We start from the raw sequence: 21575 nt of genomic DNA, 5'->3' as shown, positions 1-21575 counted from the left end.
CCTGCATCTCAGCACACGCGCCTTGTTAGTAAAAAGTCTCATAACGAACGACAGTGTGAAGAGTAGCACTGGTCCGCGGGGATCTGGGTAGAGCCAAATTGCCTTTCCTCAGCCCAATATGCCTGGACGGCACAGGCAGCTAGGCATGAAGGCTGGTGAGCAAAGAGAAGCATGAAATTATCTGAGGAGAGAGAGGTGCGGGGAGTGACAGCCATAGAGGACGCGGCGAGCAACATATATACATACACAGTGCATGTTTAGCAATGATGCTGTGAGTTGAGAAAGAAAGGCAGACAGAGAGAAGCCAGATAAGAGGCTGTTGTTATGCGGCCAGCCGGCGTGCTTTTGTGTTTGGCGCAATGCACATAATTTGCTCTCTCTCTGGCATCGTCCTCGGAGCTGGTGATCGGTGTGCCCTCTGCGTTTGACACCAATATTTACACCACACACAAACACAGCCTCACACACACGCATCGGGGTGCTCAGAAACACACCCACCCCACCCAACCCCCCTCCCCTGAGCATGAGGAAAAGTTGTCGAGCGTTCGGTTCGTCACGGCGGCAACAAAGACGTCATTAATAAAGGGGAGGGGGGCGGGGGGTGGCGGAGAAGAACGGAGAGGGGAGGGATGAGGGAGGAGGAGAGGGAGAGAGGCTGCTTCATCTGTCTCAAGTGAGATTGGGGTCGCAGGGTTGACGGAGCCCTTTTCCTTCGCCAAGACTGAGAGCTGAAGAAGCGTCAGGGACGAAAAAAAAAAAAAGAGAGAAAACCTCAATGACAAAACAAGATGTGGCTGACTTGTCTGCGACATGCCATTAGAGAATGAAAACAAATAAAATGCAATCGCCTGCAAACAGTAGAGGAAACACGTGTGGAAGAACAAAGGCCACAAATTTGACAGTCAAATCCTCTGCAGTTTTCCAACACGTAGGAGTTCTAGTCAGAGCAAAAATCTGTTTCGGGGGACATTTTGTCGGTCATAGATGGGAATTCCTCGTTGTCTTCTTTTCTAACATGCTGGCGCTTTCTTCATGTGCGGAGCATGTGTTTTTACACCATCTGACAAACTTTGCTACAAATCGGCAGTGTTTCTCATTGAAAAAGTTTCTCACTAGGTAGGACGTCCATTGACAAGCCTCTAGGTAAGACTGTGCGCCGTTACAAGTATTGCTTTGAAACCGATGCAAATGAAATGCTTTCAGGAAATAGAGAATGGGCCTCTTGCAGCACTGCTTGCCTGTTTTCATAGAATCTGTTACTGATGTAGAGGACTGAGAGCCACGCTGCATTCCAAGTCTTTTCTTGTCTCTCAGTCCTGTGTGCTGCCACGACCCTGAGACAGCGGAGGGCCGCTGAAAAACCCCATGTCATCTAAGGGCCGCGGTGGAACGAGAGGAATGCGCTCCTCTCCAACTTCCCCAGCCCGCAGAACCCCATGGAGAGATGCTATTACACAACCAAATGAAGGAGAGGAAAAAGGGGACGGAGGGAGCGAAAATAACAATAACTCTATCCGTCCCAAAGAGAGAGAACCGGCTATTTGAGTAAATATTCTGCCCTTTTGCTTCCCTCGTCTACAGCAGCCGAGCCGAAATGCTGGTATTAAATATGCAGGCTAGATTCCCCCCTTATTCAAGGGAATCACCACCTTTGCTAATGGAATGGTATTGGAGAGGAACTGCCTTTCTATAGCTTGGATAATTATGAACAAGGTCCCGTATCGCCATGTGTGTTTATGAATTAGCAATGGTTATTCATGATATTGTTCTCAGAGTAGGGTGAAAATACATAAGTGAATACTAAGCGAGCAGACCAACAGAAACGATGCTAAAGGGTCCTAAGGGGGCTTTCTCTGCCATCCATTAGTCTTTCCTGTAAGGCAAAGCTTAACGAGCTCCTCGGGCTGGGAGGCTGGCCATTGAAGGAGAGGGAGCAGAGTAAATTATGAATGCGAGAGCTCCATTTAAAGCAAGACCACAATGAGCCCCCCCTCCCCATTATTAAGCTCTTTTCCACCTTTCCTCCTCTTCTGTTTGGCACTCCTGAAACACAGGTGGAGTACGCCAAAACAAAAAATGTCTTTCACCAAGGAATTAATAAATTAGTAAATACACTGTATCTATAAAAAGCAAGTTGTCAAAGTAGGTCACACCCATGGTGCAGTTAAAGAGGCTCCCCACTAAAAACAAGGATTTACATTCAGGCTGTTTGTTTTGGAGCACTGCCCAGTCCTCCAGGGTGGAACCATCCATATTTCTCCTGCGGGTGATCCATCACTAAAAAAAAAAAACACAAATAACAAACAGATATCCTGACCTTCCTTCCTCAGGCGGATATTAGATACTCATTAAAAGTCACCTGAAACAATTTGAACCAAATTGATTTCATTATAGGACTCGGCATGACACACAAGGCCCGCACGTCTGATAGCTCAGCGGGAAATTTACGAAGTTAATTAGGAAAAAATTGATTTTCATATAATTTTCCCCCTCCACTTTACTTTATGTCACTTTACCGTCATAAAGTGACATGGAGAGGGGCGTGCTCGTGTGCAGCAGTGGTGATATTCTGTGTGGATGGGAACACAGCGGGTTAGAGGCTTGAACATTTTAAGTGGAATCAGAAAATTTATTCAAGCTTTACTGGTAATAGAGTGTGTGTGTGTGTGTGTACATGGCTATGACAGATTGTGTAATAGCATGTTAAGGTAGGGTTGTCTCCCCCACGCACAAATATCTCTTAACCTCTTCACCTTTTGCATGCACACAGTCAAACACACACTCCAACACCACCACACTTTGTTTTCCCCCCCATACCTCAATATGGTGGTCACAGCAGCAGCAGCAGCAGCAGACGTGGCCTTAATTTTCCCCAGTAATGAATGTGAGCCTCCACTGTTCCACCCTGCTGTGAAGGCTTCCACAGAAATGGGCTCCTCGACCTGGTTTAGAGGCCCTGGAAATTGGCTTCCCTCCCCCAAAAGCCCCTCCAGGTCAGCCTCTGAGAGGCCTCAGGCTCTGTGAGCCCGGGCCCAGGCCTCCCATCTCCAGACTGGGAATCAATCACCGAAGCTGGCTGGGAACATAAGGTGGGGGAGCTGGGTCGATCAATGAGAGGCTCCAGGCCTGTGGGAGCCCTGATGCATGGCCTGACTGTATATACACACCTCTGACTCACACTTAACTCCACCATTCACTTGCATTATTGCGAAGCTCCGGGGCAGCTACGTTCATGGCAGACTGGCTGTCAAAGACCATATGAACAGCATATGACTGAGAAAATTGAGTGATATTTGCAATTAAAGGGCCGTAATTAGATTGGGACATGATCATGCTGAAAATGACTATGGCGATGTACATTCTGTCTATAGTATCAAACCCTTCTTAATTATTTGTTCATTTTCATCTTCGAGTTTTCATCAGCCTCGTATGTTTTCACTGTATGAAAAAGAAAATTAAATGGCAGCTAAAACTCATTAAATTCAGCATTTGGTAACAGCGCTATCACACACTGTATCTACATCAGAGCGAGCCAATGGACGGCCGGAATGAGTACCATGATCATGAACATGGAACCATAACCGACCTTTTATGTTCAGGTTTGTATTAAAAGCCAGAGATATTAAAGGGATGCACATATTTCCCAGGAGATGAAACAGATCCTTTGGCTGCAACACACAGATTTCACCATGTGTCTGATTCAGTGAAACAAGGTATATGTGTGTGTGTGTGTGTGTGTGTGTGTGTGTGTGTGTGTGTGTGTGTGTGTTGTGTGTATTCACCCACATGGCAATTTTCATGTGACCCAGTGTATTCACTGTATATGACTTTACACAGTACAGGTGCGAGTAAAAATTATTTTGAAAACAATATGTCTGTGGTGCACACACACACACATCACTATATTAACCAACTGTAAATGCGCAGCATGTTTGTGAATGTCTGCCAGTATCAGTAAAACCTGTGTATAAGTATTTTGTGTATGTGTGTGTCTGTGAGAGAGAGAGAGAGAGAGAGAGAGAGAGAGAGAGAGAGAGAGAGATTGTGTGATCACTGCGTGCCATCTGTGTCCAGATGTTGCGTAGAGAGCAGGCTGCGTGGACAGCCAGACAGTTGGCAGGCCTTCTGACAGGCCTGTGTTCCTTATTGATAGAGGGATCACAGAGACAGAAGAGTCAGCCGCGCTCAGCTAGACCACAATATTGTCCTCTCTGCTGTTATTCATCCCAGTCAGCCAGGAGAAAATGGGATGTTCTGAGCCAAGTTTATAGCTGTCAGAACTGGGCCAAATAGGAGTTGAATAGGTTTCAAACATTTGGAAAACAGCATGAGGAACGTTTGATTTGTCATACACATGCAGCCAGATTCTTGTGCCAGAGCAGAAGAATTTCATTGTATTTCAATCCTAACAAGGATTTTAATATAGATGACAATTAAGTTGAACCCAAAATGTGCAGCCCAGTGCGCCGAGGTGAACGGCAGCACTGGCCAACATGTTGATGGGAGTGAATGAATGAAACAATTTTCCCTTAAAAATATACAATACGACTATGACAATGAGAGCTTATATATCTTGAGGTAAGAACTCAGACTATCCTGTACTTTACCAGTTTCTCTACTTTTCAGCTTTTACAAAAAGCATCTGTTGACTTCTAAGTTTCCATTATTGCCTTGCAGGATTGTCTCGCTGACCTCGCACCCTGTGCCATCTTTCTTCCTTGGCTCCTGCCAGAGTTATGGAGCAGGACCGACGTTTATGGAGGGCAGACCCTTTTCCAGGAGCTTTGATCCAGAAAGTTCTATGGCCTATAGTTTTGCAGGGGTCATCCAAGAGGAACCATGTGGGTAGCAGTGTGTGTAAGTGAAAGCACATTGAGCTGCTCATTTTAAGCAGGTCCTCAGTGCAGAGGTTAGTACAAATGGGCCTTGGAGGAGTTGAGGGGTTATAAGGTGCATGTTGGGCGTGACCATGTGTCTGCGAAGGTTATGCTCTACCTGCTTGTGCTGCTTTGGGAACGAAAGAGAGACACAGCACTAATCCACGAGAAACAAATCACACAAAAATGAAAACAGGTGTCAGAAAATAGTGAATTGCAGGCCAACCCAAAATTTCATCAGGCAATATCACGGCTCTCATATCTGTCATCTCTCTTTCATCAAACCCCTCCATCCCCTATACAAATTATTCATGCCAGTAGCTAAATGTATTCATACCATTCTGTTTACTTTATTACTCCACTTTTATTCTGCTCTTTTCCCCACATTTGTTTACAAGAATAAAAGCCTACTCTGACAGAATTATCCCCCTGCACAACAAAAATAAATCACAGCGCTTGCACACACATCATTCACATTCAAAGAGCACAGCTAAATTATAGATGGCCCCTTTCTCCCCAAATATGCATTTCATTAGCATTTCCTTCGCCTGTTGTCTTTTTTTCCCTTTTGCCCGCCTGCGTGCATGACCCAGTGGTGTGTGCGTGAGTGTGTGGGTGCGTGTGTGTGGGTGTGTGTGCGTATGATTGGAGAGAATGGGAACAGACTTGCAGCAAAGCAGGACGCGTCCCCTTTCCCAAGCCTAATTTAGGATTCAATTACAATACTCTTTAAAAAGCGTCGACTTCGCAATTAATTATTTTAAGATTAGCCTGACAGTAATGGGCCTCCCACCGACGCCAGCCAGCACAAGACTAGCCGCCTGCACCCCAGGACCACTCTGTCTCTCTACATATATATATATATATATATATATATATATATACACCTTTCTCTCTCTCTGCCGCTCCCCTTCACACTCTTCGCCTGCCTTCTCTCCATCTTCCTCTCCTGAGAAAAAAGGAGATAAATCTCTCTCCTCCTCACCTTCATTCCCTCCCTCTGTCCTTTCTTTTTTCAACCGCCTCTCATTACTGCGTCACACTTTGTTTCCTTTCTTGTTGTTGTTTTTTTCCCTTTGTTACTTTGCGTCGTGCTCTGATCTCCTTGGCGGTTGCCGCGCAATTGATATTGCTTCAGTACGGCGGGCTGCTTTTTACGAGCCACAAGGGCCTTCTCCCACGTCCTGCCGCGTCCCCAGGAAATGCTGACGGATGAGCCCCGTGACAACGTGCACACACACATAAACACTCGCACCCGCTCACACATGCGCATGCACAACCGTCTGTCACCGCTGCTGCCAGGCGTAAGCGAAAAAACACGCCGTCCTCCTCCGCCTGCTTTGATTGGAGCCAAGCGAAGCATTTTTTTCTCCCCCTTCCTCTCCGCCGCTGCCACTTTTCCTCCCACCGTTCACCACTACCACCCCTCCACCCAACCCTGTTTTTTTTTTTTTCCCTTTCCTTGTTTCGGAAATGAATGTCATCATCCATCCCCTTTCTCCCTTCGCCACAACTCCCCCCTGTCACCCCCGGGCAAACCTCAACCGAAACCCCCGATTCTGTTTATTTAAATATTTGATATGTAAGCAGTCATAAAATAAATGTCAGAAGAGGGAAAGGGAATGGATATGAGGGGTGTGGGGAAAGAGGCCATTATGGGTAATGGTTTCTGATGCACGTCGCGGCCTCCACTATGTGACCCACCCCCAACCCCTCCATACAGACAGGCCTGCACATGATGGAGCCCAGAGACGCTGAAGCAACAGGGGAATAAATGGAGTGGGGGCATGTACAGTCTGAACGTGCATGTGTGTGCCACAGAGAAAGAGATGCAACAGCTACACACACACACACACACACACACACACACACACACACAGTGACACACTTGTTCGACTAGCGATATGGAAAATAGGCCCTCCCATGCACAATTGACTTCTAATACATTGTATACTCCTCAAACCATCCATTTACCAGGCATTGCAATTTCAAGGTCCCTGAAAGAAGCACTTTGCCAGCACTTTACAAAATACCTTAAAAAAAAATCTCGAGCCTCTACAAATGCTCTCTCTCACTAACTGCCAATTCTAACATGTCTGTTAAAGTGACAACACAGCCCTGTTCCCTGGTATATTGAACATCGCTTTATTGACTTGCCAGCATTTCCATGTTGGACACAAGACCCGGTGCTACCCACTGTTAAGACACTCCGCCACCAATACCATTACAAACACACACCCATCTCTCTGAGTGTGTGCTCATGTGTGAGTCTCCCAGCTAGTGGCACCCAAAGGATTACATGGCTGTGACAATTTCACCCAAGAACTGATAAAAAAACGGGAGGTAGGCGGGGTGAATAAATCAAGTGCAGCCGCTGAGAAAGACAAAGAGAGACGGAGGGAGAGTAAGCAGAGTCTCTCGGTGAACAACCTTGAAATTCTCCTTGATGCTGAGATGCTAAAATACTGCTAATCAGCACAAAAAAAATCCCCAATTAAGGATAAAAATCATCACAAAATGTTCATTAGTGCTGATGGTATATTGGCTTGGCATTTCACGGCCTTTTATTCTCAGACCTCAGCCTAACGAGCTCCTTGGCCACACCAAAGGGCTGCAGGAGGGGGAGTGACATCACATCAGGGGTCAAAAGTCGGAGAGAGGTGTTGCCGGCTGTTGACCTCCGTCACCTCTAAAAGCTCCATCCTGCTGGATCCCCCTGTGATTTTCCCATCTGTCAGCACACAGGAATGCCCGCAAGGATACACACCTACAGCTTTGCCTTATAATGTATAAGTAACACACACGCACGCCTTAAATATCCCATTAACACCTCCAAACCCCACTTGTAACCTTAATACTCATATTCACACGTACATAAACACATCCCCATGATAGTGATTAGACTTCCCCTGTTTACATACTGTACACATTGCTGATACGTTGACGACACACTGATGTACACACACTATACTCAGCTCCCTCGCACACACACACACACACATTCATCCATACATTGATAATGCAACTATAGCTGCTTCATTCCCACACAAGTCACCCCTTTCTGTTACCACATAACACGTCCATAACTAAAATCATCTCTCTCACATGTGGGTTCATGTACTGATGCACGCCTTCCCTAATGCACACTTTTCTGCACATATATGCCTACATTTCCTCCACACACACACACCCCTTGCTCCCCTCTGCCCCATCCAGAGTCTGGGTCAGGGTGCCCTCCAGAGCGCCTCGCCCTCTCCGCTGTTAATTACCACTAATTGGCCCCGCTCATTTTTTCCCCCTGCTATAATGGAACCATTCATCTTTACTACTTAATGAGTAGGCACTGTAGTCACCAGCCAAGGTCACCCGCAACTAGCATCCAAAAGACAGAAAGACAGAGACTTGGAAAGAACTGGGAAAAAAGAGGAGATAGACAACAGTAGGGAGAGATGGAGAGGTTGTTTATGCTTTAAAATACAGAGGAGAAAATGTGAATTTGCAGAAGTTTCCACACATGACTCGGCTTTTTGGAATGTGGCCAATGTGTAAAAAGAAGTTGAGAAATGTCTGGGAGCTGTGAGAGTCTGCTGTGTCCAAGGCAAACCACAACACACACGGGGAATTTCCAAAGACAGACTAATTAAAATACCCGTTACGCGAGTGAAAACAATGGATCTCTCAAAACAACACTGAGAGCGCAGACTTGTGCAGTCAAAACGAGCTGTAAATACAAAAATGTACTTTTCAAAATGCAGTAAGAGCCTCTTCTCTGGCTTATGCACACAAAACAGTCACTCCGACAGTCAGCACGGGCTCCGGCCCCAGACGGTGAGAGGGCAGCATGTTAGCCGCCTCAACTGCCATAAAACATCTAATTAAAACTGAATGCTTGCAATATAAGTCCAGTGGTTGCTTTTGTATCCAATTCTGCCGTGAGTCCAAAAAGATGGCAAGTTATTGGTAGAAAAATTGCCCTCATTGCTTAAGCGAATAGTAAATACAGCTACGTGTCCTGCTACACCGTGGATACTTTGATCACAAAAGGCCCAGGAAAGCAATTCTCAAATACACATGCTAATACAGGAGTGAGTCTGGCTTAGAAGAACGTTTAACCCTTGCCCCTAGTCTCATCAGGAAAAACAACACTAAAAACACATGAGGGTCTTTTTTGTCAGTCTGACTCCAATAAATTGTTCCTAAATTCAGTCTCTACACACTGAATTATTAAAAAATGTTCACAGTACACACCAAACTGTTGATGCACGCACCCAAGGGCCAGCTTGTTAGACAAGACAGCAATATCTTCATATTTTGTAACTGTGTGAGCAATGCAAGCAGTCTGTCTTGGCCTAAAGGAGAGCGCAGGAATGTTACAGGTTCAAGTATCATAATTTGTCCCAGCGAGTTATGCCAAAATCTGACAACCAGCCATTTTCAGAGAAGTGCCATTGTGTTTGTAGTTCCTCCATTCAGCCTCATGCAGCGCAGCGGAAGCGAGCAGTCATGTACTCCTGCAGTGCTGTGGCGATCAGCCCGGCACAGCAGTGTTTGTAAATGGGACAGTTGTCTATGGATTATGTTAATGTGGTATTCCACACTCCCTTCTGGCATGTGTCTGACATTACAGTAACCTTTGCATGTTTAGCCAACAGTAACTATGGATGTTCATTGAGCAGGGACAAACACACGCGTGCATGCACTTAGAAACACGCACACACACACACACACACACACACACACAGGCACAGTTGCACAGAGAGATTAACTGTGCACGGCAAACATCTGCTCTTGTGAACCTTATTGATATCCTTTGGAGGAATTAACATCCTAAAGAAATAAGACATTTAAACTTCAAAATAACTTCACTTGCGTTGTCGATATCTAATCCAGTTCATCCGGTTTGCGTCAAAGGAGTGGCTGGAATGTAGAGCACAAGTCTGGCCATATCAGAAAGGTGCGTAATGCAAGGAGAGAGGTAGAAGAGAGGAGAAATACCAAGACTAAATATCTGTACTCCACATCCACTGCAGCATATAACAAGATTTCTAACATAACATTTTCTCCCACATACAGTGTTTTGCCCATCCAGTGAGCGGTTTCAAAAATTGTGTGTGTGTGTGTGTGTGTGTGTGTGTAGGTGTGAACTGTACATATATCTGTGGAAGAGGATGTGGTGTGAAGTTGCTTCCTAAATTGCTAGGATAAAATTGATCTAAATTGGGTAGCGTTCAGCCAGGAGTGACCACAAGTGTCCTGTTGTGACCAGTGTCTATAAATCACCAATATGTCCACATTAACTCCGTTCACACGCGCTCATGCACACACACACATATAGAGTATGCTGCAAGGGACACATTTAGGTTTGCTAGAAAAGGGAGAGGGTGAAAAGAGTGAGTGAGTGAGTGAGTGTGTGTGTGTGTGTGTGTGTGTGTGTGTGTGTGTGTGTGTGTGTGTATAAGAGACAGAAAAGGACAAAAAAAAGAAAAGAAAAAAGCTTGGAGAGAAAAAGAAACAACCCAAAGAAACAGACAAAACTCATCAACAGACACTCTGTGCGCCATCCGTGTCCCATCGTTTTTCTATTTTTGTCTCTCTGTGCTTCACAAACGACAGACAGCGCCTTGCTGGTACTGTTTGGTTGTATTTTTTTTTTTTCTTTTTTAGCTGAGCAAATGGTCCCACCGTGCCAGCGCTGATTAGGATCAACTCAAACCAAACAGCGAGACGTGTGACTGGAGTGCACAGTTTACAGTGTGGAAACAGAGAGGAGTGCAGGGGCTTTGATGTGTAAAGTGATGGATGATAGCAATGATGATGATGATGATGATGATGATGATGATGACGACGATGATGATGACTTTCACTCAGGCTGGTGAGAGGAGGAGAGGATGGTGGCACACAATTTGGATTACACGTGATCGTCTATGTAAACAGGCATTTATATTTTATTATAAACAAGAAGATGGTGGGCTTGGAATTGGCTCTAACGCTCAAGATTTATTTCTAATGTGCTCTTTTTGTCACGAAAAGATTATTCAGTCAGTAGACTAAACCAAAATCACAAGGTAAAGGAAATTGCAATAATGCACATGTTCAATGAAAAATAATGTGCAGCAAAAATCTTAAAAATAACCAACTCTGAGGACAACCTGCCAATTATGCTCCTCTCGTTTCTTTCTGTTCAGCTGAACTATCAGACCATTAGCTCTGGTATAGAAAGAGGAAGGAGATGCAGAGTTTGGTTCGAGCTTAAAAAGGTCACGCTGACTCTTTGGATTTAAGTTAATTGCTCCGATCACAAAATTGCTAATTTCTAGAGAGGCCGACCCCATTTGTTTCCCCATTTTCTCTCCTGTTGGCAAGGAAGGAGGAAGGGAAGTGGAGGCAGCAGCTGGAAGCAGGACAGTGTTTCAGTAGTGGCCCACAGATCTGCTCAGTATAGTGTATAAATATTCGATAGGATATGCTGGCTGTTTAAATACCTCTGAACTGACTGCTGGTCCCCTGGGAGGCCTAGCTAGCTACTGAGAGCCGGGGACATGAGGCAGATAAAAGAGGAGAGACCATATTTAGAGAGAAAACACAGAGAGAACAAAAAGAGACGGCTGTGAGAGTGAAAGCAAACTGTATAGCATAGATGTCTATATACTTAGTAAGTATATAGTTAAGCGCCATTCTCTTATTTTGCAAATACACAGAAATAAAAGAAGAAAATGGAAGAAAGAGAATGAAAGAAAAAAAGAAAACTCACCCCTCCTCTGGGATAGAGGGGGAGGAGGGGGGGGTCCTTCCACTCAGCAGCTCCACGTGGCTAATTACCATATGTGAAGGTCAGGGTGGTGGTGGTGGTGGGCGGGGGGTAGGGGGACACCACAGCACCCACTGCATGAGACCTGGCACCCTGCCAGCCACACACATATACACACTCACACTACTGAAGGGAGGAAACCCAATATATTTGTGTGTGTGTGTGTGTGTGTGTGTGTGTGTGTGTGTGTGTGTGTGCGTTCGTGTGTGTGGGTAACAACTCATAAATACTTCTTTTTCCTCACATCGTTCACAAGGCTAAAGCAGGGTGAGATCCAGAGGGAGAGGATTTTAACTATGCTGACATTTGCCAGAGTTCAGATACTGATTCTCTCTCTCTCCCTCTCTCTCCCTCTCTCTCTCTCCCTCTCTCTCTGTCTGTCTGTAAACTCAGCCAGGCCCATTCCTCAGAAGTCAGCAGCCCTCCATGTGACTCACTTCAAATATCGCCTACATTTCTATATCTGTGGCCTGCCTAAACTGTCTGTTTTCACACATGAGACAGCAGCTAAGTCTCAATACAAGCAGGTTTATGCAAATAATAAAGTTCAATAAGTTATCAGAAAAAGTGATGAAATTACACTTGCATGTGATTTATTGTTTTCCTTCTTTTTTGGGATAAAAAAAGGCAAAAAAGCAACATTTTGCTGCCATAAATGTGCCCATACAGAAGTTGTGATTATATGATTATTGTAATTTTCCTTTGTTTCAGTGTTGAAGTTGCATAGCTTTTGCTGGTGTTTTTAATGCATTACAAAATAAAAGAATCCTGCGTATTCACTTTAACGCCACTGATAGAAAGAGATGTGACAGTAATTTGAAATTTGTTTGCTGTGACATTCCTTAAATTTTCTTTACTTTTAATGGAATCATCTCTAAGGCTGTAGGACTCATCAGGCTATTTGAGACAAATACAACCAAATACAAGACCTGTGATAGAGCCAACAAATCCAAGAATGCCAGAGGATGGCTACAGTTTTCACACACGGTCATCGTGAGCAGATTCCACCGCTGCTGACACAGACTAAATAAGGCTGAGAAATGAAATTAAAATGACTATCAAACCCAAAAAGACTTGGACTACTTCATCCACGCAAAAAAGCCAAATTCTCCCACATGCACAATTAACTTTCTTCCCTAAAATTGCTTTGGTTTTGATTTTCCTGCTCCCTCCTGACACCAGTAGTTTGGATAAGACAGAGCTTAGAAACAGCTGACACCAAATCAACAGCCGCTCGCAGTAATTAAATCCTTTCTTCAGGGCGTTTACACATCAACCTTTGACTTCAGGGGATATTTACAGTGCATAGTGGGGCCAGATGGAAAAATATTATTATATGAATTATCTTATTAGCTAGCTAATAATACACGTGCTTAAGCCCAGTGATGCAACAGGGTCGTTGTTTTTTTTTTTTTTAAATTTGTATTATTTTTAAAAATCAGATTTAATTGGCATTTTGTGGAAACCGCATGCAGACCAGGGATAACCCCGGCCTGCCAATTACCTAAGCAGGCTCTGTGTTTCATCCAAGGAAGATGAAAAACGCTGCGCGGGGCCCTTATCGGACGCAACAGAGCAAATTAAAATTTCATTCTGGTGTTGCTAATCAGCACTGCGCTGGCTGGCCAAGTCTGGGATGTAAACAAAACAACATAAACAAACGAGTGACGGGAGGGGGCACAGAGCGAGAGATGGAGGGAGAGAGAGAGACACTGTGAGAGGGGCGGGGTTGACGTTGGACTGCTTAGTGCTGACGAAGGAGCTTTAGCCCTCTCCTGCCTGCACACACACACACACACACACAGAGCCAGCGAGAAGAGACACACTCAAGGACACACACACAAACAGAAAATCTAAACGGAATAGAATCAAAAAGAAGCACCCAAACACACACACACCCACACACACACACACCTGCGTGCCCATTTCCTGACCAGACCCCATGGGCTGTCCGTCCGATGCAGAACATGTACCATAAATTAAATTCCAGCAGCCACAGTCAGGCCCATCACTATGCACAAGGCTCCCTGAGATAGCCGCATAATACAATGTGACATTGATGCATTGCTCCTATTATAAAGTCTTTGTTCGTATCACACTAATAATTCATAAGAGAGAAATGTAAACAGTATGCACTGGAGAGCACTGCGAGCAGGAATCATTTCAAGGTAAGCACATTACCAAGGATGGGATTGGGTCTAGTCTTTGATGTGTAGAACTACTGAGCTTTGATTCCAATTCTAAAAAAACAAAGGAAAAACACAGCGCATAATGGTGAAATTAGTGGAACTGTAGATATCCATTCATTTTTGTTTTATTAGGTCAGATTTTAAATGAGTTGCTGCTGCAATTATCTAAGCAACAACACTATTTCCAACTTGCTAGGCCCTCATTATTATCTACTAATTACTTTTATTGTTCTCTGTGCGTGTTGTGTGTGTTCTGATTAGTGGATAACAGACAGATTTTTTCTACACATGAAGGTTGAGAGAGAAAATTCTGTTTTATATATGATGTAAACCTTAAGTTATTGGGATTGCACATATGCCGTTATGTTAGTGTGATAGGTGCATGCTGTACATAAGCAAGGAAAAACACACACTGAGCAGGTGCGATCTGGATTTAAAGCAGCTGACATGCAGACACACGTTGAGACAGAGGGTCACAGAGTGAGCACTGAATATTGTTCTGTTTGTCCCCAATCAAATAGGCCAGTCATTTGAAAAACTAGGGCAATGTCATTTTGATGAGAGCAGGTTCAACACACACCTCTAAATAAAATATCTCACGTGTCTCTGATGTGTGTGTACAAACACAACACACACACACACACACACACACACCCTGGTGGGGCTCTGTCTTCATTTTAGTGAGTGGCCAGACAAGTGAGTGTAAGGGGGGGAGACAGCAGTGTAAATGAGGTGCACTCGTTTCGCTCACAGTTTGCTCCTGAAGAGAGGCAGTGGGGAGGGAAATTGAATTTGAAAGAGGGGAAACTGTGCCAACAGGTGACAGAGGCGTGCTCCGACCAAACGCACTCTGAAGTGAAGCGCAGTCATATCACGGGGCCAATTTGGAGGCAGTATTATGCACTACACTGCTCGCCTTTCTCACACAGCCTGTCAGCGCACAGGAGAACAGTGCTGCCGCTCCAAATATGAATTAAACATAGGGCTTTTGTAGCGTGAATATACTGCTGCTGAAATGTTGATAGAGTCAAGAAAAAAACACAGCTGCACATGCACTTACTCCTAAAGTGGAAAACCGAAAAAAAAAAAAACATTTGCAGTATAAAATGTTAAATGTAAGATTTGTTTCGGGGGCTGGTTTGTTGGAATTATCTGCATTAAAAACTGAATAGAATAGATGCATACGGCTCATACAACTGTGTGTGCATGTATATTTATATGTATATACATATATACTGTACACACACACACACATATTCATATATATATATTCTTAACACCTCCACCCTAAGCCTGAGATTACAGTAGGTTTTCAGTGACCATCTTATCAATGCATAATTTGATACAATCAATACCACTGCAAGCTCTCTCACACTAAAACACTCACTTAATTTCCCCAGCATCCAACGCAAATTGCCTTTGATTGAAACAATGTCGTCTAATGAACTGCTTTTGTTTTGCGAGAGGCAGACAGTATAAGCTATGCTCAACCACCTTGCCCTCGAGTCGTCCAGATGTGCCATCCAGCAGTGCGAATAATTTAGTGCATCAAAAACAGGCACCGAATATTGGCTCTTCTGGAGAAACACTGTGTTGTTTCAGGGCAGAATTCTGAACTAGCAGCTTCTCCCTCCCCTGGCGGCAGTTCTGACACATAAGTGTTTGAGCACAGGGTCCGGGGACACCTAGGGATCCTTGGTTGCAGCCCTCCAAAACAGATGAGGGAACACTTTAACAATTGGTAGCACGCTCCTCCCTCCCTCAGCTGTTGCCACTGAGGTGCCCTCGAGCAAGGCGTTCAACTCCCAGCTGCAGCGGTGGCCAGCAGAAGTCAGCTTGCAGGGGTAGTTGACACACAGTTTTGTAATACATACACAGGATAAATGTGTCGGACAATTTCTCCAAATTCTGCAGGAGATGATACATTTCAAACAGTAGAAACAAACCTGGACAACCTTTGGCATATAGCAAGTAATTCAAGATTATATGTCACTCGGTTTTCTTTTAGCCCTTTTGGTCTGACAATACAGTGTTTTTCTATGTCTGTTCAATGTGGAAAATTATGACAATAATTTTCAGGAGCAGCCTAAACCTTCATAAAACTTCAATTACCGCGTTGGACGGCCTCCAAGTCTGGAGTATTCCCATAAGACGTGAATGCAGCATCACAGCGCCATGGCCAAGGATTCCTGCAAGAAACCTCTTTTTTTTTTTTTTTTTTCTGAGTGCGGTCTGCCCAGCGGGGCCACGGGGAGCCAATCAGATGGCAGACTGGGTGTCAACTGTGAGCCCAGAGTGGGAGAGCTTTTAGCCAGTTTACCTCCACTATTCAAATTGTGCATAGAGCTACACGGGAATAAACGAGGCGCACAGGAGCGCTCCGGCTGAACGCGGGGCGCGCGGAGAGGGACAGGCGGTCTGCACGGCCGAGGCGTCACTCAGGGTTTTCAAATCAGATAAACACGAAGACACCAAAGCAACTACAGAAGGTTTGAGCCCACAACGATCAGTTATGTGCATTTTCTATAGGAGTATTTTACTTTGTTCGACGAGCGCCTCGAACACAACACGTCCTCTAAACAGGGCGTTTCGCAACGTGTCTGACACCACGTCGGCAGAGAGGTGAATGTGCCGAGCACTTCACAGGCTTTATAGTCCACCGGATCAAACAAAAAAATGAAGAAACGTGGAGAGCACACAAGTGGAATGTGAACTGATGAAATGTGAGGATAGAAACACGGCATCTTATCTACAATACTGTTATAGTGTAGCGTCATTAAAAGCCTCATCAGTTGAGCTCATTTCTAGAATTTATTATTTGATTCCATTTTTCTGTCATTTTAAAGTTCACATGGGTCTAATATTTAACACGTCTGCTTCAGAAATGTGCACATGTGATGGCCTCTCTTCCGCGTAAAATCCCTTTGATCATAATATGAACCCATTTATTTATTTTTCCCCCCATAAAATTCAATTAAACACTTCAACACGCTGTGTACCACACACACACACACACACACACACACACGGACACACTCTCTCACACACACAGATCACCAGGTAATTATGAGTGACACACCAGCATTAGAAACCCAAGGCCACTGATGCACACCGGAGCAGCTGACTGAGAAGTTTCCAAAACTTACCTGCGTCCTGCCGAGGCCTTGCCCTCCGTTGCCTGGACTCATTGAATGGGGGTGGTTTCTCTGCTGCCCTCCCCAGCCGTGGGCCGTGGTGGCTCCATATTGGGGCCCCACGTCTTTACCTAGGCCCATTCCGGCTTGCTGTTGCGCCGTAGAGCCGCTGTAGTCTTGATATGCACCGCTGTAACCCCGCATCATGGGGCTGGGGGACGTCAGCAGTTGGTTGAGGGTCGGGGTGGCCCCTGAGGGATGCTGCTGCTGCTGCTGAGTTTGTCCTGGGAACCTCTGAAAGCCCCCCGAAGCAGCTCCCAGGGGAGACTTGCTATGGCTTGCCGAGGAGTTGCTGCCCATCATCATGTTCCCAGGTTGCCGGCATCCAGAGGGGCCCATCATCCCGTAGGCCCCGCCGCCGTAGCCCGCCCGGTACGCAGGGTACTGATTGTACTGGCTGTTGTGGTACCCCGCTTCGTGGGAGTTCTCCATGCTGTTATGTGCCGAGGAGTGTGTTATCCCCATCCCACTGCTTTGTTGCTGTTGTCCGCCATGTTGCTCATAACAGGGCCTCGGAGTGTAATAGTTGTTATTAAACTCAGAGTTGTTACTAGTTGGCCCCAAGTTAGAGTGTTCGTATCTGCTACCCATCATCCTCTCCGCGGGTTTACAGGTGAGGTCCCCCTCACCCTTACCTGGCATGTGCTGGTGCTGAGGCTCCCCCTGGCCCCCCAACAGGTTCTCTTTACCACCGTGGTGCTGGTGATCCATACCTCTGTCCCCACGGGGTCCCTGGCCGTTGTTATTGGCGGTGTTGTTACTTTGGATCTGTCGCTGCTGATGTGGCGCAAATTGGCCGAACTGCGGCGGCGGCTGCTGCTGCGGCGGCGGTTGAGACTGAGGGGGATCTCCGCTCCCCACACATTTCAGCTTGTGGTTCGCGATCAGACCAGTTTCCATCGAGGAAGTGGTTGAATTAGTCGAAGCCGGGGCGGACGTGAGGTTATTCCCATCCTTGTCGTGGCCGTCCGGAGCGTTGTGACTCGTAGAAGTTGAATGAACCATGTTGAGCTCGTTTCGGCGGTGATGGTCTACATTATTCAGAGTCCCATCTCCGGCGCCCAGCATCGGTCCAGTCCGCTGTACGCTCCCTCCTCCTCCCCCTCCTCCGGATTTCCCCGAATTGAGCTCCGGACCCAAACCGCTGGATAATTTCTTATTTTTGCTATTAGTTCTGGTCGGAGCCGATACAACTTGCGCAGCCATGGTCACTCCAACATCTCAGCGCGCAGTGACAGCAAGCCCCGACCAGCCTTGCACACAGAAAATAACACAAGAGGGGGAAAAACACAAGCTGGGAGGTGAAAAATATATTCAGTGGAAAAGCAAGCTCTGTTGTAGTGCTGCTGGTGCTGTGGCGGTGCTCAAATGGTGCGTCAGTGAGGCTTCATGTTGAAAGTTTCTCTGCCAGGTTAAAACGAAACTTTTTTTCTTCCCCCCTCCGCCTCTCCTCCATCCCGGTTCTCGGTAATATGTAGCAGCGTCTCCCGGAGCCCTTGTGGCCCAGCATGGCATGAGAGAGAGCGGGCTCTACCAGCTTATCCACCTCCAGGGCTCCGGAGCGCCTCACATGGAAAATCCGGACTGGAGTAGCGAGCGATTGCGCGCATTTTCTGCGTTTTACGACGCTTTGGATCAGGCTTTACGATGAGAAAGACAAACTGCTGTGGCCGTATTCAGACATGATTTACATATTCTTATTGCCACTGTAATAGCAAGATTGTTTTTTCCAGAATTGCACCTCTAGCAGCCAAGGAATGAGCCAATCCCTGGAGTTTAAAGTGCATATTAGTTATAAACAAACAAACACCGTGATAGACGCGACCGTTTCCAAATTACGCACGAACACTGTTTCTCCGGGGCACACGGATCCTTCAAATAAAGACACCGGCAGCCAAGAAGTTTGCCTGAGCGAGTTTCTATGCAGTTATCCAGATCGGATTTTCCCGCTTCCCACCCTCTCTGTCCCTCGGCTCAAGCCAGTTCTCTGCAGCTCTGACAGGAGTCGGACACGCAACCACAAGCTGTGCGCAATAATGTTGCCATCGGAATAAGAATGTAATCACACTTTATAGCAGCTATAATGTAGTAATATCTGTACCACAGAGTTCATCCCCTACGCGCTCCAACCACTTCTGTTCAGCCTGAACAGGAGTAATGTCCCCCCTTCAACAAAGAACCATAGCAACACTGTAATAAGAGTGAAACCGTGGAAATATCACAAACTATAAACTGTATAATATTCTACAAGACTATTCGCTGTGATAGCAGATTAAAATTGCCATTAGGAACGATCGGGTCACTATAAACTCACTGCAAGTCTCCATAGGAATGTAATAAGAATATTATGAATATTAATGCCATTCTTCATTAGAATCTTATTTGAATAAAAGGCTACATTCTTTAATTTCCCTCATTCGATTTACTTTGTCAGACACGAACCTGTCTGAAATGATAATGAAATAAAAAAAGGAAAGAAAAATCAACCTCAGGCTGCAGTGTAAGACCACACGAAACCAAAGTCTACAAGATATGCTATCCCATCAGTGGTATTCAAACATGAATGTAAAATAGTGCTTAGTAAAGAAGCTGGGGTGTCTGTTGGGACTTGAATGAGCAGAGGGTCCGCTTTGATGAGATCAGATGCATTTGATCAACAGAGGGAGCTGCGGATGAAAGAGGGGTGGAGGGGAGAGGAGAGAGAGGAGGGGGGTGGGGGGGGTGGGAAGAGAAGGATTTGGGGATGAGAGTTGTGCTGAGGATGGCCATGATAATGATGATGATGACTGGTGATGGTGGGAACAAATGTGATGATGGTGATGATGATGGTAACAAAGATGCCAGTGGTTGAGGTAATGATGAACATGATAATGGGGATAACTGTAGGTGTAGCGATGACCATATTTTAACCACACCTATGGCTATTTCTTACTTGAAGGCCACATAATGGAGAGACAAGGAGGCACAATTCACTCTGCCTTATACTCTGTGTATAGTGTAAGATAATTCATGGTGAAGTCCTGTCCATGACAATGGGAAGACCCCTGCTGGCAATACAATGTTAGTACAAGTTAGAGCTTACAAATGTACCAAAATACATGCAGAAACTCACCTAGCATTCCAGTAAGATACAACGGAGTGTGGAGGGGTGACCTTAGGTAAAAATACTTAATGTACATAATACATAATGTATGTGAAAATATGTTTTGTCAAACTACATGTGTAACATGAAAAAAAAAATCACAATTCCATGTTATCACATGACAGCAAGAAGCTTAATCCCACTTTTCCAAATGAAAGCTCGCTCATTGGAGGCAAATAAAAGCGAGTGACAGTCCCTAGAAATCTTTCCTGGCCATGTACCTTAATGAGCCCACATGGCAGAGAATAAAAGCTGTAGCGTTATCATAGTCAAACTACAACGTGTCCATGGTGTTCCACATTCAGTATACTGGGGACCAGCCTATAGCACCGACAGGACCAGATGGCTATTTATCTATAGGACACACCGTGAGAACACATCATCACGTTAACGTCCTCTGTGTATGTGAGAGTGGGAGAGAGGAATACGTGTAGGTGACAGAAAGTGTCTACTGTTGGTCTGTGTGTGTGTAAGAAAACTACATCTCCTTAAATGATCAAGAAATTCTTCATGTTAGGGATTCATCATCGGTTGTGTGCACCTTTTCTGATTAGCGCGAGCCTCATCCACACCCTTCCTGCTCTCTGTACTTTGTGCACATGATGATTCTGGCTCCCATCAGTGTCCCAGATCAAAGCCTCAGCTCTGATCTCATCTAGAGCAACACTAAGGCTGACAGTGAGGGGACCTGGAGCATTAGCATATTCTATGATGGCGCCAGGCTTTTCAAGCCGTTGCCTCGGCTGCAGCTCTGGGTGTGCGCACTGTGGCTTTGCAACTCTAATTTCCCTCTCTCGCTCATTAAAAAAAGCCCACTGTTCTCCTATTAATTCGCAGACACACTGATCTGTTTGAATGGCGAGGATGGGTGTGTGTGTGTGTGTGTGCGGGAGGAGGGAGGTGGAGGAGGGCAATGGCTCAGCGCATTTGCATTTATGTTTAATTTATAACCTTCAGGGGCCCCCTGATGCAGCAAGATTGAAACAATAACTCCAGACAAACACGGGGAAGAGAGGAGGAGGAGCTGGAGGTGGGTGGATAGAATTAAAAATATACAGATCTGGGATGGTATGTGCTTTGCATATGTGTGTGTGTGTGTGTGCGTGCGTGCATTCGTAAGGATGCTGTTACTGCATGTGCACCCATGTGCATGCATTTTTGTAAGTATTCATTTGTGCATTTCCATCAAGGTGTATCTGACACTCACGCACACACACACTGCCAGAGAGGCAGAGGTCTCCAATCCGCGGGGGGATAACATGCCACGGCGAGTGTCTGTCAGGAAGAGAGCTGGAGTCTGTTCCGAGGGAGTCTGCAGGGATCTCCCCCTAGCAGCACAGCACAGAACAGCAGACAGCAGCAGCA

At 45.6% G+C, this 21575-nt stretch overlaps 1 protein-coding gene across 1 annotated transcript in view; it reads right to left on the bottom strand.

Annotated features, from left to right (window-relative positions):
• Nucleotides 1-18274, bottom strand: part of LOC139211642 (AT-rich interactive domain-containing protein 1B-like) — a 164858-nt gene extending 146584 nt beyond the window's left edge. Inside the window, exon 1 of the mRNA XM_070841957.1 lies at nt 17021-18274. Within this exon, the coding sequence (XP_070698058.1) occupies nt 17021-18274 (1254 nt within the window). The remainder of the gene's footprint in view (nt 1-17020) is intronic.
• Between the last annotated feature and the right edge of the window lie 3301 nt (nt 18275-21575).

Source organism: Pempheris klunzingeri, chromosome 13 (genome assembly GCF_042242105.1).
Source record: "Pempheris klunzingeri isolate RE-2024b chromosome 13, fPemKlu1.hap1, whole genome shotgun sequence".
Taxonomy (NCBI): Eukaryota; Metazoa; Chordata; class Actinopteri; order Acropomatiformes; family Pempheridae; genus Pempheris; species Pempheris klunzingeri.
This window is presented reverse-complemented; position numbering and strand designations above follow the sequence as displayed.